The 25,120-nt window shown below is 45.0% G+C and overlaps 2 protein-coding genes across 4 annotated transcripts in view; one reads left to right on the forward strand and one right to left on the reverse strand.

The window, feature by feature from the left end:
* The window catches only part of PHLPP2 (PH domain and leucine rich repeat protein phosphatase 2), a 71,492-nt gene extending 64,421 nt beyond the window's left edge, over positions 1–7,071 (forward strand). For both annotated transcript variants that reach the window (XM_070613833.1, XM_070613832.1), the window contains one exon: positions 2,327–7,071. In XM_070613833.1, coding sequence (XP_070469934.1) covers positions 2,327–3,481 — 1,155 coding nt within the window. In that variant the 3' untranslated portion in view covers positions 3,482–7,071. The remainder of the gene's footprint in view (positions 1–2,326) is intronic.
* A 3,053-nt stretch (positions 7,072–10,124) lies between these two features.
* On the reverse strand, positions 10,125–23,219 carry MARVELD3 (MARVEL domain containing 3). 2 transcript variants are annotated; one of them, XM_008521334.2, is made up of 3 exons: positions 22,757–23,219; positions 20,198–20,325; positions 10,125–15,679 (listed from the first exon to the last, which is right to left on the reverse strand). In XM_008521334.2, exons 1-3 carry the CDS (start codon positions 23,140–23,142, stop codon positions 15,069–15,071), a joined length of 1,125 nt encoding a protein of 374 aa, XP_008519556.2. In that variant the 5' UTR covers positions 23,143–23,219; the 3' UTR covers positions 10,125–15,068. The 2 variants fall into 2 exon arrangements, with proteins under 2 accessions (XP_008519556.2, XP_008519555.1); XM_008521333.2 differs by having other exon boundaries at positions 10,125–10,898; positions 22,757–23,213.
* Positions 23,220–25,120: the final 1,901 nt, after the last annotated feature.

Consider the following 25,120-nt stretch of genomic DNA (forward strand, 5'->3'; position numbering starts at 1 on the left):
CATTTGTGATCCTTTAGATGTAGAGCTTACATGTAAAATGAATGTAAATGTCCCCCTTGGTTGATTTCTACCTCATATGGTTTGTTATTCCAAACAGAAGAAGAAAAAGTTCTATAGTTTGATGTCTCCATTCTGAAATGTAATGTTTCAAAATATTATATGGCTTAGTATGCTCTGGGCTTTTTAATTTGTTGTTGTTGTTGTTGTTGAGGAAGATTAGCCCTGAGCTAACATCTGCTGCCAATCCTCCTCTTTTTGCTGAGGAAGACTGGCCCTGAGCTAACATCCATGCCCGTCTTCCTCTACTTTAGATGTGGGATACCTACCACAGCATGGCTTCTGCCAAGCGGTGCCATGTCCACACCTGGGATCAGAACTTGCGAACCCCAGGCCACTGAGAAGCAGAACGTGCGAACTTAACCACTGTGCCACCGGGCTGGCCCCCTGGGTTTTTTTTTTTAATAGTAAAGCATCAGCATCTCTACTATTTTATAGCTTTTCTCTTTTTAGAAATTAGCATAACATTTTTGCTTTCAAAGAGACTAGGATTTACATGTGAACATTGTTTACTGCAAAGCAGAATTCTGTTCATATCTTTTGCTCATTTTTCATTGAATTGTTTGTTTATTGTTGAGTTTTAAGAGTTCTTGTCTATCTTGGATACAAGTCCTCATCAGATAGAAGTTTTGCAAGTATTGTCTCCCAGTCTGTGGCTTTTATTTTTTCATTCTTTTAATAGTGTCTTTTGAGGAGCAGAAGTTATTAGTTTTAATGAAGTCCTGCTTACCATTTTTTTTCTTTCATGGGTCGTGCTTTTGATGTTATATCTAAAAACTTGTTGCCAAACCCAAAGTCACTTACAGTTTCTTCTATTATCTTCCAGAAGTTTTGTGTTTTACATTTAGGTCTATGATCTCTTTTGAATTCATGTTTGTGAAAGGTGTAAGCTCTGTGTCTGAATTCTTTTTCTTTTTTTGCATGTGAATGTTCGGTTGTCCCAGCAGTGTTTGTTGAAAAGACTGTTCTTTCTCCATCGAATTGCCTTCACTCCTTTGTCAAAGATCAGTGCATTGTGTTTGTGTGGGTCCATTTCTGGGCTGTCTCTTGTGTCAGAATTCTGTAAAAAGACTATCCATATTAGATTCCATCCAAAGCAGCACAAAACAAAAAGAGTATCATTATAGTGTGGTTGATACTAGAAGATTCTGGAACTACGAGGCATTAGTCTTAAGAAGGTCTTTCAGTCAAAACAAATGAAAGATAAAAGATAACTTTTTGTTTGATTGGTCTACTTTTACAGTATTTAGATAATGTTGTTTAGATTTTTCTTATGGGGTCCTAGACAAATAAGAAATATTTTTACAAATGTTGTTTTAACCACAGACATTTATTTATTGTTTGCTTATTATTTGCTAAGCACTGTACTTTCATTATTTTATTTAATCTTTACCATAACCCCCATGAAAGAAGTTGTTTTACTTCCATTTTACAGATGAGGAAAATAAAATGTAGAGTTTGTGACAAATTCTGGTAAATGAGAGAGTTAGTATTTTCACCCAGAGAATGACTGCAACTATGAAATAAATATACTGACAGCTTTAGAGGTTTTATTTGGTTTTATCTTGAAAAGAAATCAGTACAAAGTATCTGGCAGATGAACATTCCCAACTTGCAACCAAGGTTATTCCATTTTCTCTAAGTTTAGAATTCTGTCACTTGTGACTTGATCTGCTATTCATTATTGGTACAGTCCTTATAGAGTAGGTAAATGATGCTACAGATTTCAGACTTTCCTTTTCTAGGCTAAATGACTTTTTAGATTATTTAATGCTTTAGCTACCAAGATTCTCCTAGCCATTTAATATCTTCCTGAATCTTTTCAGTCCCAACTGTGCCTTTAAATGAGAAATCATTTTTAGTGACCCATCTGAGTTTTGGCCTTTCTGAGAATAGTAGTAATGGAGAATTAATAACAGTTCTGCTTATTATTTTTCTAACGGATGTTTCTCTATTTAAAGACATGCTGAGGCCTCTACTGCATGTTAGAGCAAATATCTTTTGAGATGGAGGTGGCTTTTAGCTACTTAATCAGTTTTAGCTTCAGTCTTCTGAACTATTTGGTGTAGTAACCATATGATATTTTGTCCTTTTAGAATTCTATACATTTATTTTTGTAAGTCCACTTAAAATTATACATATCCTAGGAAAAAATATATAACATGTCAATTGTTTTATTGTAGAGCCCTAAGCATTTTGATCTAGAAAGATATAAAATTGTATGTCATTGTTGCTTGTTTCTCAAAATTTGCATTCTGCGTGTCTCTAGGACAACAAAGTGAATGGGGTAACCTGCTGCACCCGGATGCTGGGCTGCACATACCTCTACCCTTGGATCCTCCCCAAGCCCCACATATCTTCCACTCCACTTACCATTCAAGATGAATTGCTGATTCTGGGAAACAAAGCATTGTGGGAACATTTGTCATATACAGAAGCTGTCAACGCAGTACGCCATGTACAAGACCCATTAGCAGCTGCCAAAAAACTGTGCACATTAGCCCAGAGCTATGGTTGTCAGGACAATGTGGGGGCGATGGTGGTTTATTTGAACATTGGTGAGGAAGGCTGCACTTGTGAAATGAATGGGCTCACCCTCCCAGGTCCTGGGGGATTTGCTTCAACCACCATCATCAAGGACCCTCCCAAGCCAACCACTCCTTCCTCCAGTAGTGGTATTGCCTCTGAGTTCAGCAGTGAGATGTCAACTTCAGAGGTGAGCAGTGAGGTGGGATCCACTGCTTCTGACGAACATAACACTGTTGGCCTGGATGCTGGCTTGCTTCCAAGACCAGAGAGGCGCTGCAGCCTTCATCCAACACCCACCTCTGGGGTTTTTCAGCGCCAGCCTTCTTGTGCAACTTTCTCAAGTAACCAGTCTGACAATGGCCTAGATAGTGATGATGACCAGCCCGTCGAAGGGGTCATAACAAATGGCAGCAAGGTAGAAGTAGAAGTAGATATCCACTGCTGTAGGGGAAGGGATCTTGAGAACTCTCCCACTCTTAGAGAGAATTCTCCTACCCCATGTCCTGAGGAACATGCTAGAGGAGTATTTTTGGGGATCCGAAGACAGAATAGTGTGAATAGCGGCATACTTTTGCCAGTGAGCAAGGACAAGATGGAATTACAGAAGTCTCCCTCCACTTCCTGTCTCTATGGAAAGAAACTCTCCAATGGCTCTATTGTGCCCCTAGAAGATAGCCTGAACCTCATTGAAGTGGCCACAGAAGCACCCAAGAAGAAAACTGGCTATTTTGCTGCCCCCACTCAGCTGGAGCCAGAGGATCAGTTTGTTGTCCCTCGTGACCTAGAAGAAGAAGTGAAGGAGCAAATGAAACACCACCAAGAAAGCAGGCCTGAGCCTGAGCCCAGTGAAGAGGATCGGACCGAGCTCCCGGAGGAGTTTGACACAGCACTGTGATCCTCCCCCAGGAGCCACAGCACTAGGGAAGACTGTGTAGTGTTGGGGTGGGGACCCTTCCAGAGCATTTTGCCTCTTCATTTCTAAACCATAGATAAGGGGTGTAGAACTTGGAGCCAAAAGTGGTGAGAGCTATCAGGGTCTTGCTCTGGATAAGCTAGTAAACACCATCAGTGTTAAGTTTCACATTTAACCTGCATTGGAATTCCCAGAGTTACTGGGGAGAAAGCAGATGTTGCCCTGTATCAGTCCTACCACCTGCCATTAACCCTTTCTCTCCTAGGATAATTTTGAGAATTTGCCTCCCTGGGCAGGAAAGGGACTATTTCTGTGGAGGAAATAACTGAAGATTGATTCTCTTTACTGATTGCTGCTGATGGATCTCTGTGACAGAGAAATCACTTATATCTCAACCTAACTGATGGGATGTGATGTGACTAGTCACATGGCTTTTCATTCTTCTCTACGAGAATACAGCCTATTGAAATGACGTTTATTGGAAATGTAGAACCAATCAGATAATTTATGTATGTAATGTAATGAGAGCACTTTTTGTTGACTGTGAACTTTTAATTTTCACATCTGCACTCGAGCCAATCTTCTTAGAGGCAGCCCAGCACCTTTGTCCATAGGCAGAATGATCATCGGGTTTTGGAGCCTTCTTTGTGGGTACTAGGAAGGACCCTGGGGAATTGATTTTACTATTAGATAATCAGACTCTGAATGCTCCTGAGAAACTTGGAGTAGGATCTTCTTTTGGGGATGAAGATGGGCAAGGAGTGAGGACTGAGACAACGTCCCCCGACATCACGAACAGAATAACTCCTTGATAAATGTGACACCTGCTAGGACTTTCCCAGCAGATCACAAGGGAGGCATTTGGGGATTGGCCTCTTTCCCTAACATGTGATGGAGTTGGCAGTCAGCCTCCTAGGATGTGGGGCCGAGGCTGATGCTGCCTGCATCCAAGTAACCTTGAGTTATAGCAGATGACTGAACAGACTGAGGCTGAATGAGAACAGATGGATGGAGCTCAGAGTCAGACAAGTTCCTTCTCTTATTCTAGAGCAGAGGGATAGTTTTCTAAAATGTTGGAAGTGAGGTGAGAGTTCATCTTTTTAATGTTTAACAGAGTACTCCTCTGAAAACTGCTTATCCATCTCACACGGTTTCAGAGTACTGGCCTCAATTACTAATACAAGAAAGACTTAATTGAGAAAGTCCTACACTTACAGAAAACCTGGTTTACCATATTTTTTGCACATTCCACATAACCCTAGCAAAATGCAAGTCCTTCCATATTTCTATTGCCTTTTCCTTTAGAAGATTTACTTAGGAAAATTAATTCCTATTTATTCCTACAAAATTTTGACATTGCTTGATTCTACCCAATGGGGAATATGCTTTGAATTTTTAGAATACTTTCATCAAAAGAAAATAGGGTAGAACCATTTTTAATTTGTTTCATGAGAAACAAAATGTTAAAGATAGGGTTGGTATATACATAAATATAGGGGGTTTTATTGAAGTTTTTCTTGAAGCCATAGTAGAAAACCAGAGAACCTGTCCACAAATGGTTATATATCTTCATCTTCTCAGAGGCCCCCTACCCATGTGCGTGTGTCGGTGAGGTACACTCTTAGGGGATTCCATACCATTCCAATGGCTGTCTAATGTTCAACCCCTCAAGAATCTGAATTTGAGTCCCCAGATTGTCAGGAACACTTGACTTCCCTGTGTCAGCTACTAAAAAATTGTAGAACTCAGGTCTTGAGTCAAAGTGGAGAACATAGTGGCTCATACAAAGTTTCAGTGCTGTTAGAAAGATGGGCACAATAGTGTGTTGCTGCCTTATTTTTTTATATGGGAAAATAGAAAAAATGGAAATGAAGGAAGAACCCAAGATAATTGTGATGGGTGATGTAAAACATCTTCCTACCCAGACCACAGTACCTTTGAATTTACAAAATAGTGATGTTGTCTAAAAAAGAAAGTTATTTTGAGAATATACCACTTTAATAGTATAATCACTTAAAAATTGTCCTTTATCTGTGAACCCTTTTCTTGTCTTCTCATTGTTTCCTACCCTACTTATTAGAACCATCACAAAACCCAGTTCTGAAATGACTTTACCAGAAGTAAATGTATTTACTTTTTAGTCAGAAGAACTCTAAAAATTCCAAGTGTTCTTGTGGTAGATTTATTTTCAGGAAACATTAGGTTGTATTGAAAACCTTTAATATAGGCTATACCAAAACTGGTTATTCTTTTTTGTAACTTCCTTTCATTCATTTCCCTCTGTAATTGCTCTGTGTTCAAATAGAAGGTAACAAGGCCATAGCACATTACCAAAAATAACATAGAGAACTCTTTTGGCCTATGAGGTCATTTACAGTCATTGTGTGATCTGATTAGGTTGTCAGGTGGTGAAATCCAGTAATCTGTCTCCAGGTGAAGGTAATATCCCAGGACAGCACCGATGATCTCTAGCCCACAGATTCTGGCCTCTGCAGGATTCTCAGGTCTCTGTGTGTACCTCCCATTTAATAGAGAAGTGAAGAGAATTTCTGAAAGAACATCATTCCTGCTTATGGGAGCAGTTTGGGAATCCCAGGGAAGAAGGAAAAATACATGAGTCTTATTTGTATCCTAATGGATTAGAAATGTATTTGAAAATTTGAATGCAGGAATGTCATAAAGCTACAGTGCTACCATAGAGTCATTGAATTACCACTCCTAATACAAGTGAGGGCTTTATTATACTACTGTAGAGTCTATGTGTGCAATAAGTTGATGAGTTCATTTTCCTGGTGTATAGAAGAGCCAACAAGAGCAGCTTGGTAATCATTGGGTGCTATTATAATTGTTTGTAGCGAGTGCTATTTTCCAGGAGATGGAGCCAGTTAGGTTTGGCTGATCTACTGAATATCAAATGATGCTCTTCTTTCCATGTAGACCTTCAGCAAAAGCAGGTACTTGGAAGCCACAGGCTCACCTTCTCTATCTACTCAATAATTAATGAAGAGACCTCCATAAGGGAGCACTTGGCTGTTATTGATAAATGTACCAATTATTAAATAGTCTCCAAGCCATTCAGTGATGTCTGCAGCATCACTATAGAACTGTCTTGTGTCACTTTTTACTTCCCTCTGGGTAGAGCCTTTCAGACTCCCCCGATCATGGAGGCAAGTTAATCTTTCTCTCCAGTTAGTGACTTTTGCCCCATAATTGGGTAAGCACTTGCTAGATTGAGAAAAGCAGCTACAGTAAATCCTGCTGTTTCCCTCATTTGGTGATCCTTCAATCACACATAAGCTCCTTGTATTCTAAATTCCATGCACTTCTCCCAGATGCTATAGGGTTTTCTCTCACTGTTGCCAATGGATGTCATCCAAACAGTGAGTTCATATCCATGGTTTTGTGCAATCATTGTCGTATTGTAGTCCTAAGACTCATTATAGTGTATTTTTGATATTTTTGAAATGTGTTAAATTTTTTAATTCAATAATATGAGCCAGAGCATGTTGCAGCAAATCTATTGTTTGTAAAAAATAATAACAATAATAATAAATAAAATGAAATGAAATCTCTTTCATGGCTTTGTTTTAGAATGGAACACCTCTTATTTTATAAGTACTTTATTTTAGCATGAAACTGTAATTTTCTCTAACTTGTATGTAGAATTAGTTTCTTATCCAAAAGCACCTTTAGGAATTTTCTGCTTTTTCTTTAGAGGAAGATAAAAAATGAAACCACATTTCATAACACTATGAAGCTATGAGTTAAGGCAAGAATAAATATTTTTGATCACCTTTTAAATCAAAATAGCAATAAAGATTTTTTACATTGAGAAACATTATATTCTGACTTGGTTTATGTTTAAAGAAATCCCAACGACAGGAAACGGTCCTTATTTGCATGCAGGTTATTAACTGACTAGAGGAAACTCAATTGTAAACAACCTACAGCTCCTCAAATAAGTTGGAGAGCTGATGATGACACAGAGGAAGGAGCTAAGTGGATCATCCGGCCATCAGGTTTGTCATAATGGCTTTGGAGTCAGAACTTCAAACATAGTGGTGAGTTTTGGCTCACAAAATGTTTATAATCCAGTTAAGTCTCTGGTGGTTCCTCCCTCTTCCACCCATTGGTTGCCTCCCATAGTCTCTGGACTTCCAAGCAAGCTTATTTTACCTCTCCAAATAAAGGTCAAGTTGAAATCATTTTACAGGTTTCCTCCTCATCTAGCGGAATGAACATTTTAACACTTGGTTCACCAACTCTTCATTGAGCACCTGCCATGTGCTGAGCTCAATGACACCATCCACATTAACACCTCAGTTCCATGAGACACACAGCTCCCTATTCCAGGGTGGCAGAAGTGAAATTCTCTGAGTGTGTCTCTTCTTTGTGTAATATTAATTCCCTGGTACGCCAATGGCCACAAGAGTACATTAGTCACTCAGAACGTTCCAGTGTGTAATTCATTGGGTCTGAGTTTTGCCTCTGCTACTTAAAAGATTTGATTGTAGGCAAGTTACTTAACCCCTCCAAGGCTCAGTTTTTGGCTCAGAAATAATAGTTCTCTCTCTCATCAGTTACTTGTGAGCTTAAATGAGATGATGCAAACAATGCTTCCTTAGTACTGGACTTGGCACATAGTGAGCAGTCAATGAAATGTCAACTGTTGAGTGAGCCACTTGACCCTCTTGAACCTTTGTCTCCTCAACTGTAAGATGCAAATAATACATCTTGACCTGCCTACTGGACAAGTGGTAGTAAATCAGACAAGGTTTGCTAAAGCATCTTGAATGTTATGAAACTACAAACATGGAGTGTTATGATTACCCTGATGGCTGGGCTCCAATCACTAGTGTGGAGCTGGATCTCGGGAGCAGTATTGCACTGGGCCTGGGCACATTATCGGGGTCAGATAGGCCAAAGTCCCCATTTTATCAAGCACAAGACCCAGACATGGGCAAAGATCTAATAGGGGCATGTTTCAGGGAATAAATGCTAGATGAGAATAGTGGGTGTGGGTATTCTTTTGAGGGGGAAGGTGGGGAATAGGTTGATTTTTGCTGCTGTTAAACTTTGTCTCTACCCTCGGTGAAAACTCTGTAGGACCTAGCCACTGCCTCAAGGCTAAGAGTGATAGAGTGCACGCACCTGTGTCACAAGTGTTTGTGTTTTAACCTAGCAATGTATATTTGCAGTTGATTATTTTCCTCCAAGCTTTACTTTTTGTAAAAGTGTAATTAGTTTCCTATTTCTGTATGAGGTTTTGTTTTGATCCTTTGGATAGGTTCAATAAGAATTAGCTATCGGAAGGATTTGAGAGGAGAGAGGAAAGGTAATATATTGCAGGGAGGAGGGGATTTGGAGGTGGGCTGGGGGAGAGAAGAGTCAGCGAAAATGGCCAACACGTTAGAGGAAAATGACAAGTGAAATTTTTTTAACAGTCATCTTGGTATGTGTTGAAACGGGCTTTTGTTTGCTGATTTCTTACTAACTGTATAGAGAATCAGATTTACGTCAAAATTGCATTGTGGAAATCAGATTCTTTTTAGAAATGTACTAAAAATTTGGTTTGAATTTATTAGTTTAATCTCATTTATAATATGAAGATAAAACAATGATATTATGGAAAAAAGCTATTGAAAAGCAAGAGGACAATTAGAAAAAAACCTATATAATAAGAACGTGTATATTTCTAGTTTCATTTGACACGAACTGAAAATCTGTGACTAGTTGTAAAGTATAGGAATAGCTGTAAAACTTTAGGTTAAAATTATTGAAAGAATTTTGTTTTTAAGACTCCGTGTTAATGAGCTGTTATGTTATGAAGACAATTCAGGGTCCTGAGAGATGACAGTCTTCCTTTGGAAGCCTCCTCACTGGGCGCTGTCAGGGAATGCAGAGAGGAAGACGCCTCTGTAAGCCTTTAGAGTCTAGTAAAATGAACTGCTTTGTCTTTGAAATCAGTTGAGCATGTTTAAGAAGTTTATGAATTTTATTTCTCACTATTTGGAAGCCTCATATTTAAGAAAATTAAGTGAATTCCAATTGAATGACTCGCAACAAGAAAGAAACTAACTTGGAATGCTGGCAAAAACCATTTTCTCTCAGCCCTAATGCAGGAATCCTGAGAATGGATGTGCATGCTAAAAGCATCTCTCTTCCCCTCTCAGACATCCAGCCTCCCGTCTCTAATGGGAGAAGGCTCCTGCGGACCCAGGTGGTCACAGTACACTGCCATATGGGCAGAACAGCTTCCCTCTAGGAGACGGTCAGATGTAATTACTCATTTAGAATTCAGCCACACAACTGCTTTAAAATCATTCCCCTGGGACCAAATATAAGGGGAAATGGCAAGTTTCTTTTGGTGACTTTAACTAGTTAAGACAGGTAAGATATTTCTACTATCATACTGGGCCTGCTACCCCTGATGTGTAGTTCTCATCTCTCAGAATTTCTCTGGCTACTTGTTTATTAACATTATTACCTTGCCATTTGGTAGGAGAGCCATCATAAGAGTGTACCCAAACTTCTGATGTTGCTCTTTGTAGCAAAGTTGGAGATATTTTTTCAAGTTCACAGCCAATAAAGACTTATTCACAGACAAATGAAACGATCATCTAGCTTTGCATTTGTACCAAAGGGAGCATTTATAAGGTCAAGCAGGTGAAAACCACAGTTGGCTCGTGTGTGATTTTAAAGGACCCATCTTTTTGAGAGAAACAAGGGAGGTGGGTTGACATTTAGGTTCCGAGATGATCTCAGAGTGTTCCAGACCACAGATATTCTGGTGCATCACTGTAATTTCTGTGCTGTTCTCGGTTATCTTTGTAGCGCTTCTGTTCTCGGTAGCTCCGTAGGGCCAGCACCACGCTAACACCATACATAATCACCAGAAGACAAGCAAAGGTGGCTGCTGCTCCATCAGTGCCTGCCAGCTGGCAATTCATCCAGGTGAGACCCTTGCGGGCATAGAGCCTCTCTCTTGTTTTGCAAGTGTCTGTGGAATTGATCCGCAAGGCAACGTGGAGGTAAATGCCAATGCCTATGCAGTAGCCCACTGCTGCTAGGAGACTGAAGGCAGCCTCCAGAAGGAGCCACTTCCCTGGCAGTTTGGTTAGATTCTTGGCTCCTCGGAGTAGAACACCCATGGTGAGGACACCCAGCCCCAGAGAAACAGTCACACCGCCATATATCAGAGGTGCCCGGAGGACCGTGTACTGCTGGTCCAGCTGTCGAACCTGCTCCAGCTCGGTGCCCTCAAATGGTGAGTAATAGTTGTTCCCAAAGCCGCCGGCGGTGGTAAAGCTGGCACTGAATCCAGCAAGGACAAAGTAGGAGGCCACGATACACATGAGAACCATCCCATTCAACATCACCTCCACTATCTGTACCACACCTAGGAGGAGAGAGATTTGCGATTTAACACTGACATCACTCATCCAGGAAAACTGTAGGTCAGACTAGAGAAGTACCATGCTGACCTGATTTTTTTTCCTTTCTCCCCAAATCCCCCCAGCACATAGTTGTATATTTTTGAGTTGTGGGTCCTTCTAGTTGTGGCATGTGGGACGCCGCCTCAGCATGGCCAAATGAGCGGTGCCATGTCCGCACCCAGGATTCGAACCAGCGAAACCCTAGACCACGGAAGCAGAGCACACGAACTTGACCACTCGGCCACAGGCCGGCCCCCATGCTGACCTGATTTTAAGGACATGGTCAGATTCAACATTAACTCCTCAGTGTTTTGTTTTTTAATAGTCATATGTTTAAAAAATTAAAGTGCCATTCCGGAAGTTTCTTAAAAAACTAAACATAAACACGATGTGACCCTGCAACTGTACTCCTGAGCATTTATCCTAAAAAAAATGAAAACTTGGATCTACACAAAAACGTGTACAGGAACGTTCACAGCAGCTTTATTTGTAAGAGCCAAGTATTGGAAACAACCCAGATGTCCTTCAATGGGTGAATGGTGAACGAGTCAGGTATATCCATACCGGGGAACCCTCTACTCAGCAGCAGAAAGGAATGACCTGTTGATACATGCAACAACTTGGATGGATCTCAAGGGAATTATGATGAGTGGGAAAAAAAGGCAATTTCAAAAGGTTACATACTGTATGATTCCGTTTACATAACAGTCTCAAAATGACAGAATTATAGAGATGGGGAACAGATCTGTGGCTGTCGGGGGATGGGGGAGGGGAATGGGTGTGACTGGAAAGGGGGAGCACTAGGGACGGCTGATGATGGAACCGTTCTGTAGGTGATGGTGGTGGTGGTCACTCGAATTTACACACGTGACAAAATGGCATAGAACCACACACACGCACAGACATGAGTGCGTGTAAATCTGTAGATCGTCCGTTTCCTGGTTGTGATATTGTACTATAGTTAAGCAAGATGTCACCATTGGGGGAAACCGGGTTAAGCCGGATCCCTTTGTACTCTTTTTGCAATGTCTTGTGAATCTGTAATTATTTAAAAATTTAACATTTTTTAAAATTCAAAATAACTTAAAAAGGTATAAACTGAGAAATTTCACTCATGTCCCTGTCCACTCTGTCCTCTACCCCAACCACTTTCATTATTTTCTAATATAACTTTCCAGTGTTCCCTTATGCAAATAAAAGTGCTCAAATCTGCACTTCCTCCCGCCTTCCCCTGCCTTTTTTCACATACCACACACAGTGTTCTGCATCTTGTATTTTCCATTTATTATTCCTCAAGACGTTTTCAGATCAGCTCCTATAGAGCGACCATATTCTTTGTGGTGTGGCTCCCAACTCCATTGCATGGATGGACCAGTCTATTCAACCAGGATCCTACTGATGGCTACTTGGGATGTTCACTTAGGGGTTTCTTGCAAGTTTAAGGAACCCACGAATGCCATGAGGCAACAGGAGTCAACAGGTGAATGGAGGTGAATGTCTTCTTGTCCAAGGTCAGCTTTCATTTGTCACTCACAGGGGCCCCAGCCTCTTCTAGGTGTACTTCTAGGGGAAGGCCTCCTGTCGTTCTCTCAGGGTTGGGATGAGAACTAAGAGAAAAGCATATGAATCTAGAGTGGAAACACCGGGTTCACATCCCTGCTCTTTACCGCCTCGTGACCTTGCCCAAGTCCTTGACTCTAAGCCTCAGACACTCTCTCTGACAAATGAAGATCATGCCTGCCTGTCTTCTCTCACAGGGCTGTGGGGAGGCCCAGATGAAAGCAAGTATGAAAATCCTCAGAAAATCACAAAATGTTATACGAGTGGACGGTAATGCTACTTGGTAAGGTTTGTAAAATGGAAGGGGATTAGTGAGAGATTTAAGAAGAAATGGGAAGAATTTACAGAAAGCATGTTTCCCAGAAACCAGGAAAACCCTCTAATACACTAGTGAGTACCATGATGTTTATCAACTGAGTAGCTAAAGAGCAGCATCTCTAATGGACTTAGGCAACAGCTACAGGGCTTGCTGATCCTATCTCCTGCTGGGCCCACACGAATTCCTAGGAAGTCTGGGGGACACAGATGTCAAGGGCTCCAACAGTTGAGACGCTACATTCCTCTAAGTTAAATCGGAAAATAACATCAGACAAGAACAGCCCACTCTCCACCTAGGCACCGTAAGCTGCTGGCCACTCTCTCCCTCCAGCAGAGCGAGGGAACTGACCCAGACATCATTCTAACTCAGGGGAAGCATCCATCACCCTACCTAACACCTTTCTCTGCCCTGGTTTTACCTTCTGCATGCATGTTAATATGTCACCCCCTGAGGGGAAACAGGAATACTGTCCCACAAGATGTGGACAACTGAACATTTCCTTCTGGGACAGAGTCTGCCAAAACAGTGGAGTCATAATCCATGCAGCACATATCTGTTAGGCTGAAGTGGAATAAGCCTAGGTCTTGTCAACCACCTCACTGACAGCAACAATTGAGAGGAATAATGATCTTTTGCCAGGTCCAATGATACTGGGTCTGTTGAAGGAATACGGCCACTGAACACTATCACACTACCATCCCGGCCTGAGCCAGCTTAGCTATCAACATCAAACAGGCTCGAGCGTTTCCAAGCATGCTGTTACTGCAGAAAGATTCCCGGACATCAGGAGAAAAGAAAAACGGCGATGCCCAGAGCTGGCAGTTTCTCTCTCTGGTGGGGTGGAACAAGTCTCTGGAGAGACAGCAAAAGGCTCTCTAGAGGGAAGTGGAGATTCTGAAACAGGCGTGAGATTTTTGTTACAAATTTTTGTTGTGAATCTTATTGGGTGAGGCAGCTTTTGTGGCTGACCATTTAATACTCTGCTTAATTATACACCTACTTCTGCCTCTGCACTGCAAATGTGAAGAAACTGAGGAGAACAAACCAAATTTTTAAAAAACTTTTCTATGGGGCCGCCCAGTGGCACAGCAGTTAAATTCGCCCATTCCGCTTCCATGGCCCATTGCAAGCCATGTTGTGGCAGGTGTCCCACGTATAAAATAGAGGAAGATGGGCACGGATGTTAGCTCAGGGCCAGTCTTCCTCAGCAAAAAGAGGAAGATTGGCAGCAGATATTAGCTCAGGGCTAATCTTCCTCAAAAAAAAAAAAAATCATATACAAGCAAATAGATGTATTTCCCCTTTTCTAAACCTAAATGGAACTCGCCTTTTAAATGCAATTAAGTAAAGTAAGGAAATAATATTATAAAAGTATTGTGAAGAGAACCATCACCTCCAAATTAAAATTTTTCTTTGGATTTTTATTGGATTCACATAAAGCAAAAAACATATTCACTTGTACCAAGAATATATTGCATTGTGCCATAAGCCACCATTTACCAGGCAATAAGAACCCATGAAGTTGTCTGGCCAAAAGCAGCATTCTTTCTTTTATTCTGGATGGATCCTGAATTCCAGATGTCGGGTTTAATTCTTCATACAATGGTACATTTACAAGAGGTACAAAACACTTATTGAGCTTTCCAGGCCATTGTAAGGTGCTTATGAGAATAGCTTCTGTGCAACTCAGTGAATTAATCTTATTCCTCTTTCCTCAGCCCACGCTGAACTCCCACTTAAATCTTACAGGAGCAGCCTCCCCTGCGCCCCACCCCCTCCATCTAGAGTATTAAGGAAATGAAGGACCACAGAGTTCAGAGGAAAAAATCGGGGGCTAACCTGCTTACAACAGCTGTGTTTCGAATAGTTGAGGCTGAAATGCTATCTCGTGTCTATGTGGCTTTTCAAGAACTTTGAAGATAAGTTTCTTCAAATTCACTTGGTTATCTCCTTTTAATCAAGAAGTGCACTTTGCTGCGGCACATGCCTTTACCTTGTGGGTCATGGGATTCAGTTTTGGGTTTTTTGCTTTGTTTTAATAATTCTGGTTAGTCCCTCCCCAACAGAAGAGTCCAGAACCAGGGCTTATTTCATCAGAGAATGCCGCTCCACATAACCTGGGGCTACACCCAGCATACCAAAGTTGGCCGGTTACTCTTCAAGCCTTGGCAAGTTCCACAGTAAAGTATTCTGAGAAAGACAGTGGTCCAGAGTAACTGCCATCATTTACATTTGACAGAATGTTTTAAAAAGCCTAAAACTCTAACATTTCTGCAGGCTTCTCTTTTAGCTTCCTGACCTTTCGGTAACCCCTGAAGGCCAGCACGGCCCCCAGGGCAAAGACCCCAATGCCCAGGGCAGCGAAGATTCCAGCTCCTATATCTGCCCCATGGAAACTGCAGCCGAAGCCGCTGTACCCTTTGCTGTGGTACAGCGCCTCCCTCTCCTTGCACACCGGGGAGGCATAGGCGGCGGAGAGGTAGTGGAAGTAGAAGTACAAAGCTGGGATGTACGCCCCGGCGATGACCACATCCAACAAGCCTTCAATCACCAGCAACAGGGGGCAATGCCAGGGGACCCGCAGGACGCCCATGGCGACGAGGAGGCAGCAGAAGGCCATGAGGGCTCCACTGTAGGCCATTGCCACAGTGACCGTGGGCAGCTTTAGCTGGTAGAACTGGACGTCCAGCTGCTGCGCTTTCTCCCCGTCAGCACCATCGAAACCACTGTAAGCCCCTCCAAACTGGTAGTAGTAGATACCCCCCAGGCTGGTGATGCCCGTGTAGCCCCCCGTGGAATTGTAAGACACAGAGCTGCAGGCCAGGATCAGCAAGTTCAGGAGAACCTCCAGCATTTGGCAGCAGGCTGCAAAAGAAGGGCGGGTTACCATATTGAGAGAGGCCGCTTCGTACCCTGAGCGTTATCCTCCCCGTGGCAGCTCCCACGCAGCCGCCTCTTGATTCTGCCCCCTGGAGGCCGGAGCAGGCAAAGCTGCGTGTTTAGCATTAGACGGCGGCAAGGAACAGTGGTCTCCAGAAATGACGTCAGAGGTACTTAGGTCGGAAAGAGTAATTCTCAAAAGAGCAAAGCAGCTGCCCGGGGTCGGGTGCAGGATGACGGTGGGAGAAATCAGTCAGCAGAAAGAAAAGCAGCCCCCGTGAAAGTCAGGAACATTCTCCGCCCCAGCCCTTCCCTGCCAGAAAGACTAAAAGTGGTTATCTCCTCTTTAGATGTGTTGTGGTTATCTTCAGTCCGAGAGAGGAGACTTCTCCAAGTTTGAAGGAAATTTTAATATAGAACTTAAAACATATAAGGAAGTTAGAAAAAAGCATGGAAGTTATGCATCAAAATGTTTACTGTGGTTCTCATGTATTAGGAATGTTTAAGTTAATTTAACTCATGAGGTTTACTGAATTGCAGAAACATAACTGGTTTTATTGTTGTTAGACTTTAACTCAATAAATATGTTTTAAAGTGTAACTCTGTTTTCTTTAGTTTCCCTAAAGAGCAGCTCTGGGCTGGGATGTTTTCTCAGAGCTGGATTCTTTCAGGGCCCTTGGCTTCTTTATCTTGTACAAGGAAAGCGCTCCAGCTCCTCCACCAAGCTGGCTGCTTCCTTAAAATCAACTTTATTGAGCTATAACTTACACGCAACAGAGAGACGCATATTAAGCGCACAGCTTGATGAATTTTGGCAAATGTATTACCATGCAATCATAAGCAAGATGTAGACCATTTTCATCTGCCCAGAAAGTCCCCTCGTAACCCTTTGTGGTCAATCCCTCAGCTTCCTCCTCAGGCCACCACTGATCTGCCTTCTGCCATTAGGAATTAGGTTTGCCTTTTCTAGAATTTCGCGCAAATGGAATCATACAGTTATGGACCCTTTTGTTTGTGGCTGATTTTTCTCAGCAGACTAGAAAGCTGGGTGTTTCTGAGAATTCTGGGAATTGTACAGGCAGGAAGGGTTCTAGGGGGTTGGCTGACTCTGGGATAAGGCTGACAGCCTCTCCTGGCCATTTAGAGAATCAGATACTGTGCCTGGGTCCAGCTGGCCTATGTGTGAAGCTGTGTCACATTAACACAGTCTCTCATGGAAATGATGGCCTCTCAAGGATTATCTCTACACTCCGCAGTTCCCCCCTCCCCACAGCCCCCCCCAAAATGCAAACAGCACTATTGTCTCCTTCACTTATAAAGGTGACACATACCTATTTACAAAAAAGGAAACATGGATAAAACAGAAACATACCATGCAAAAATTATCTAAAATCCAAAAAAACAAAAATAACCACTGTCACCATTATTTTTTCTTCTAGACTTTTCTGCCCTATATGCCTAATTTTTACTCTAGTTTATTTGGTTCTAGGTAAGAACAGGGTCTTACTCTATCTACTATTTTTTTCACTTAAGAATATAGTGTGCACATTTTTTCTATCTCAGCAAATATAAATCTACTTCATATTTTTAAAAGATATATAGAATACCATAATAAGTTTAAATAATTCCAATGTAAAGGACATTTGGGCTTTCCCAATGTATGTGCTATATGGGAGCAAATATCTGCTACGTATTTCCTAATAGAGCGTGGGGAGGACCAGAGCCCCACAAGCCCCTTATTCCTGTTTGAGCTTTAGCAGAACCAGAAAAGAATCACCAGGGCTGCGGGGCGGGGGCGGGGGGATGTCCAGTGGTATCTGTTTTTAAAAATGAAGGCTCAGAGGCTCTGCAGGCCTTCCTCGCTCTCTGAGTCAGACCTCTCCCCCTCTCTCTCTCCTAATAGCAGGGGTTCATGTCAGGTCACCCCTGCCTCCCACTCCCGCTCATTCTTCGGATCTGTTGATGAGTTAACACTCTTAAAGTCAACCATGGTTTGAAATCTTGACATAAGCTCAGTCCAGACAAGTACTGGGTTAGGGTACTAAATAAGTACACAAAAGGGCGGATTGAGAATGTAAGTTGGAGGGGAAAAAACCCCAAAACTGTCCCCCCTGAACTTTTTCAGCATGATCACAAGTCCCATGGGCAGTGGGAAGCCATCTCAAGACTAAACCTGCAGGCTGAGCGACAGACGGGCACCACTGACTACAGAGACGACCACTTTCTTGGGAGAAAATGAAATTAAACTTTTAAAGATGCTTTGCAGGTAAGGTTACAAACAACATCATGATTTTTTTTTTAAAAATATATTGAGATAAACCTTGTTTTTGTTTTGTTTTGTTTTTTGTTACAACTTCCTTGTGATCCTGACCTAGCTTTCCTTCAATGATCTTCTCCGTCATGATTTGAGCACTAAGGGTCAGGGGAAAGGGAAAGAACAAGAGAGGAAAGTGGAACTGCTCCAAACGCAAATGGGGGGAGCAGGAAAAGCCCCTCTTCTTCCCAGGGACCGTGTAACTCCTCACGGGTCCCCCCAAATAATAAACGAGCACAACCTATGCCCGCACAGGACTCCTGGTGATCTGATACACACACGTGACATCTGCACTTGCTTTTTATCTGATCTTTATCCTCTCAGCCCTGAAAGATTTCGCTATCTGAGGAGTCCTGGCCCCTATCTCTTGCTGTCACTGTCCTCAGTGTTACACTGAACTTCCTAAGGTGTCTCACAGCCCAAATTCCAGGGTCTCCCTAGGAAGTCAGAGAGGGCCACAGTTGTCCCACTTTTTGCCAGTTTGCTGGAGGAGGACGTGATTTCACCGATAAGGAAGTCACAAAAGACCTACTCTAAGACGAGGCTGAAAATCCTTGGGTGACCTTTATGCCGGCGGGCATTTCCTGCTGGAGACGAGTTCCTGGTGTTTAACGGCTGTTGCTCTCAGACAGCCGGTTAGGGGTCCTGCACAGCATCGTATTGTGTATTTATGTGGGTCTCTGCACAGCATCGTATTGTGTATTTATGTGGGTCTCTGCACAGCATCGTATTGTGTATTTATGTGGGTCTCTGCACGCCCAGAGGTCTTTATAAGCCCTCGTTTGTTAGCTTCTGACTGATGAACCATCGTTTCACGATCTTGACTCAGAAAGACAAGCTCTAGGCCCAAAGCCAAACCGCCAGAAGCAATCAAGCCTAAACCAAGGTGTGTTCTAGTCAGGGGCCTCCCGCTCTGCCCCCTCCTCTTGGTAAATCAATTACAGAGGAAAACATCCCTCAACAGAGAAACCTGTTAACCAGCTTCTGGCCTATTCCTATTATTTTTATCATCAAGAAAAGAAGAAAGGTCAAGCAAGTAAACCCCTTCAGGTCTTAGAGGCAGGCTCCAAGTTTCAATTCCAGCTCTTCCACTTAACAGCTATGTGACTTTGGGTAACTTACTCTACCTCTCTGAGTCACAGGAGTTGCTGAGAGAATTAAAAGTAATAAGGTTGTACCAACATACGTAAACTAGAGTGAGGACTGTTGTAGCTGAATTGCCTAAAGCTCTTTAATGAAAGTTCTGTATAATCCTATATATTATCGTAAGAATCCTAAGATACATTTTCAGGTATAAGTTCCATGATTGCTTTCCCTTGGGCTGAGAACTTTTCCCCCTTAGTCAAAATCGCCCGGGGAAATTTCTCACCACATTGTGTGAGCCAGAAAAGCTCACCCTGACAAACCAGATTTTCTCCATTGTTGGCAGGGCAGGGCTGGTGCTAGGATGGGAATGGAAACCACGCTTGGAGCTGACACATAATATTATTTAAGTGTTTTTAAGTGATTTATGTGTTAAGTTATTTAGGTATTATTTAAGTGATTTTTCATATTACTTAAGTATGGGTTCCAGTAAGTGTCATCTTTTTTGTTTTCAATGAAACAATAGAATAGAACTTATCAGCGCATTTGGTATATAATAGGACAAATATTGGTACATAATAGGACAAGTATTAAGATGTTAATTTTTGTGTGTGTGAACTTGGTCTTGATGTAAAAGATATTTCTCACTGTGGGTCTCAGTCCGCAAAGTTTAAAAGCCATGATGCAGTGTTTGGGCATCAGATCCACTGTCCTGTGACATGAGCTGCAGCCCGGCTGCCCCTCTGGGTGTCTGTCCCTCACTAACCCACCCCGCCTTGCCAGAGGAGCCCCCCTCCAACAGCTGGGAGCTCACAGCTGGCTCTACCTGCAGACCGCTGCACTTCCACCTGGAGCCTGAAAACCGCAGGCATGCCTGCAGGCCTCCACAGACCCTGGGGCATGTTTGAGAAGCATGGGAAATCTAGCCGCACCTTTCAGCTGTTCCTGCCCTTTTTTTTAGAAAATGAGAACCTCATACAGGTGTGGTGACAAAAATGCCAGGAACCCAAAAGGGAAGTCTGCTTGAATTTTTGTTTCACCAGCTCAGACTCCTTCCAGAACCGCCAGCGACAGCAAATGGCCACACTGCCTTCCAAATGGCTCACCTCTCCCCGTGCACAAGTATCTGCATTTGTGGCATTCCAGGAGTCCCGCAGCCTCTGACTGGGAATATTCCACTTCCTCTGGCCCAGGCCTGGGGCTCGGAGGCAGGTATCTCCCTGAGGTGGATTCACTAGAACCAAAAACAGACATGGCCGTTAGGCGGCCTCAAATTCCATAGCTTGTTCAGTATTAGAACTCGGGACCCCTCATGCTGGGCCCAGACATGAAAGAATCTGCAGAAGAGAAACAAAATTTGCCGTAGTTGTTCATACTCCAGAGACTTCTCTGGTTTAGTGGCCCCACAGGGCATCCAGACACTTGGCCAGCTCCACTAACTAACCACGTCACTTTCCCCTGCAGCTCTGAGCACCGCCTTTGGCCCCCTCGGTCAGCCTGCAGGAGCTGTCTAACCAGGTGGTGGGGAGCCACCTTCGTGAGCTTCTCAGTTCAGCATGGACCAGGCCCTCTTCAAAACCAGTTTGTGTTCACAACACTCCGATGCCCAGGCTGGCATTCCCTTCCTTCCCTTGAGACTTCGGAAAGAGCTGAATCGGCCATCATTCTCTAGGCTTTGGGAGATAACCGACAACTTTGGACATCTTCGGATCTCTCCCTCTTCCTCTGGCAGCCTCGGCACATTCTGTTCCTTATCCTCCACCTCTCCACCCCCTTATCTAGCATAGCCTGGGCTTTGTCCAAGATTCAATGGTGGGGGCTGCATTCTACTCGCTAGGCTCCAGGGATCCTTCTAGAACATAGATCTCATCATGTATCTCTTGCGTGTGAAATCCTTAAACTCTTGTAGCTTTGGATAAAAAGTCCAAACGACTAGCCCAGCACAGGAGGCCCTTGCTCATCTGTCTCCACTCCAGCCTCCCCTTCACAGACCCAGCCATCGTGAACTGTCCCTGCTCCCAAAGAAGATGACCTGCACTCCCGGGCCTCTGCGTCATTGTGGGAGCTATTTCTCTGCTTGGAACACCTTTCACCTTCCTCTCCCAGTCTCCCCTTCTTGCTCCTTCTCCAGAACTCAGCTTTGAGGTTATCTCCTCCCAGAAACTTTCCAGAGCCCAGTCAGAGGCGGAGCTCGGTTCTCCCGATTCTGCTTCCCCTGCAGGGGCGAGTTTCACACTGCGCCGCAATTGGCCGATTTACCTGTCAGTCTCCTACCAGACTGCAGACACTCGGAGGAGATCTCTGTAGACCCCACCACTACATCCATCCCTTAAATAAACGCTCCTTACGTGGAGCAGAGACAGAAATAAATAGCCCTTTGGTTTCAAACCACCAAGTGGCTGTTAGCAAAAGAAGCAAAGTATTCCCTTCGCTCACGTCGGGGCTGGGAGTGGGGGTGGAGGGACCGGGACACTGGTTTATAAGGAAGCCAGTCATGCGGTTGCAATGCAATGTGACTTTAGTCAGGGAAACAATAGCTAGTGCCTGTGACTGTACCTGGGCACACCCTCTGTCATAGTCTGGATAGTTGGTTTTAGATAATGTAATAGAAACTCGGGATAGTGGCTTTCCCGCTGTGTGGACATAACAGGGAGAGACACTGGGCGTAGCCCCACAGGTCCCACAGCAGAGAGGAACCTGACTCCTCCTCAGAGAAGAGGGCAGGTGTCAAAACCCAGAAGGCAGTCATCACTCAAGGGCCTGTCTGTCTCCTTATTGGACAGGCACATAATCTGAGCATTCAGTAATAATTGTGGAGTTGGATGGAAATGTTGGATGGAAAAAAGAGACCAACTCCCTAGGGTGTGGGGCCTAGGACCACCTCCTCTCCGCCCTCCATCCTCACCCTCTCCCAGCTCACGAAGTCTCCCAGGACATCGCCATGCTGTCACCTCACAAGGCCTCCTGGGAACTCTGTGTTCTACGAGGCAGGGATGGCAAAGCTGTTCATTCAGGAGGGTGGGGTCTGAAACAGTCATGGGCTCTGAGCAGGCTGCCCTCCCTGACAGACAGTCCCTGCGACCTTCAGTGGGGAGTTTTAGGTAGATTTAGTTCTTTGCTTAAAAGCATAGCTTCTCCCAGCTGTTTTGGGGAAGCATACACCTCTGGAAGGGGGAACACATTCAACTACTAACGTCATCGGGCTGACTTGATTAGGCCCCGGCTTCCAGGGAACGGGACTTTGGGGAGGGCTGGTTTTGGGACACAGGACAAGGATCTGAAACTGCAACGGGCAGTCCTGTGACCACGTGAGGGCGGGAGGTCAGGGAGGAGCCTCAGGTGAACCCCACCTACCTAATCTCCTTCCAGCCCTTCCCTTTCCTGCCTGAAGTGATCTCTTCCTCCTGACCTGATCCCCCGGGCCCGCCACTGCTAACAAGGGGGATTTTCGGCTTTGCTACTCGGGGTCGGGTCAAGCAGTGGGGGCACCGTAAGGTTTTCCTTCCCTCCCTGGTCACCTCTAAGAGCACCCGAGGGAGGAATGGCACTGTCTTCCTTTAAACCGGCTTCCTAGGACAAGCAGCCGGGGGCACCCAGACGCAGGGGGGCCTCAGACCCACGCGTCCTCGGTGCTGCGATCGCAGGGTCCACCCAGCCCACCTCACCTTTCCGGGCCGCGGCGCCCGAAGCCCTCCTTCCTCTGGGGCGGCGGCTGCGGGGTTTCCCAGGGCGCGGGCCACGGGGGCGGGGCTGCCTCCCAGGTGGTCCGCCGGGGACCGTCCGGCGTCCGGCCTTGGCGGGACTTTTCTCTAACTCTTTGTTCCCCAGCGCGCTGGTCCCCGAGCCGGGGTCTGTCCTGGCGGGGATGTCGGTCCCTGCCCCTGTCCCGGTCGCCATCCCTCCGTCCGCCCCCGTTTCTCTCCCTGCGGGGGTCCCCAGCTCTGTCCCGCGGTCGCTCGGGGTGGCGGTCTCGGTCCGGCCGGGGGCGCCGGTCTGGGTCCCGCTCTCTTGGCCGGGCCCGGGGCTCGCGAGTCCCCGAAGTGTCTTCCATGGCCCAGTTCCGTTTCCCCGCCCTGGAGCGACCCGAGGGCAACAATCCACAACTTTCCTGGGCAGGTGGCCAAGCCCGGGGGCGGGGCGGGGCGGGGCGGGACGCTCACCTGCGCGCACGCGCACTAGCCCCGCTGAGGCCCGGAGAGCGCAGGGGACGCTGCTGTGCGCGGCCCCGGTCCCGGCACGGGGGCGTGTATTGGGTAGGGGGCCAAGGGGTCCTGCTGCTCTGCACCCAGGAGAGTGGACGACCATCCGCTCGCCGTGCTCCGTCTGCCCTGAAGTATCCCCTCGCTGACCCCGCAAGGCGGGCGGTCTAGGGAAGTGAGCGCTCGACTTAGCCCTGTGGTTTGCTTTCCCAGTTTACCATGCACTCGCTCACGCAGCTATCCACCCATCCATCCATGTACCCAACCATCCACCCATCCACTGTCCCTCTCTCCCATCCTCTCCGCTATCCTTAGAACAACTGTGTCGTAGGAAGCTTGAGGCCAGTTCATCTATTGCAATAGTCCTGGACAACCGTTTTTAAAAATGACGAACCACACAGAATTGACAGCTTTTTCTTTTGCCAACTAAGGATGTTTAAAAACATATAAAATTGCCACCTGTAAATTAATTCTTTCAAGAAATATGTGTGAGCACCCAGCCTAGCGGGCGCTGGAGATACAGTGGTGAACTCTACTTACGCCTCTGTTCTAGCCTGTGTGGGAAAAGGGAGAAGAGGCGATAAACAAGGACAGAAGACAATGTCTAAAATTAATTGGGAGGGCAGTTTTCTTCATAGAGATCTGGGAAGAGGACATTTGAGTTGAGTCCTGGATAAGAAGGAGGCAGCCTTGGAAATAGCTGAGACAATGTTCCAGAAAGAGAGAAGCTCGAGTAATGCAGAGAGCTGGACAAGAACAGCAGTGCGAGCGGAGGGAGTGGGGATGAGATGAAGCTGAGAGGTGGAGCAGGCAGATGGTCTCCATGGTGACAAGTCTGCATTTTCATTCTAAGAGCAATGGAAAAACATTGAAGGGTTTTGAGCAGGAGAGTGACTTGCTCTGATTTACATTTTTTAAAGATTACTCAGGCTTCTGCGAGGAGGCTGGAGTCCAGGGAGCCAAAGGAGAGGCAAGAGATAATTTAGGGAGCAACTGAAGCATCTAGGTGAGGGGGCCCGTGGAGGGGGTGAGTAGTGAGCAGACCCAGGTTGTAGTTTGGAGGAAAAATTTACCGGATGGATTGGATGTGGGGGAGTGAGGAGAAGCCAGAAGTGACTGAGTGCATAGTGGTACTTGTTACTGAGATGGGAAGACTGGAGAGAACCAGGCTTGGGGAAAATTGGAGAGTTCGAATTTGGACATGTTAAATTTGAGATGGCTATGCTTCATCCAACTGTAGATGTCCAGTTGCAACTGGATGTATGAATGAGTGGTGCTGGAGACACTCCGAGGGAGTAAAGGGGCTCACCTAAGGAGGGAAGGAGTTGGAATGGAGAAGGCCTTGGGCAGAGCCCCAGGGAAATCTAACATTTAGAGCTAAAATGCAAGAGGATTAAGAAGTGTGGAGTGAGGGGGCCAGCCTGGTGGCACAGCAGTTGAGTTCGCACATTCCACTTCTCGGTGGCATGGGGTTCGCCGGTTCAGATGCCGGGTGCAGACATGGCACTGCTTGGCAGGCCATGCTGTGGTAGGCGTCCCACATCTAAAGTAGAGGAAGATGAGCATGGATGTTGGCTCAGGGCCAGTCTTCCTCAGCAAAAAAAAGAGGAGGATTGGCAGATGTTAGCTCAGGGCTAATCTTCCTCAAAAAAAAAAAAAAAAAAAAAGTGTGGAGTGAGGTAGCAGGAAGCCCAGGAGGATGGAGTCAGTTGGTCTATCTGCCCAGACATCAACGCCTGTCCCACAGAAGTGCTGCTGTGGGCTCCACCAGCCTTTCTTCCCAGAGCAGAGAGGATGGGGCCAAATCCCTGGACCTCTTACCGGTTTTCA

Source organism: Equus przewalskii, chromosome 3, assembly GCF_037783145.1.
Source record: "Equus przewalskii isolate Varuska chromosome 3, EquPr2, whole genome shotgun sequence".
NCBI lineage: Eukaryota > Metazoa > Chordata > Mammalia > Perissodactyla > Equidae > Equus > Equus przewalskii.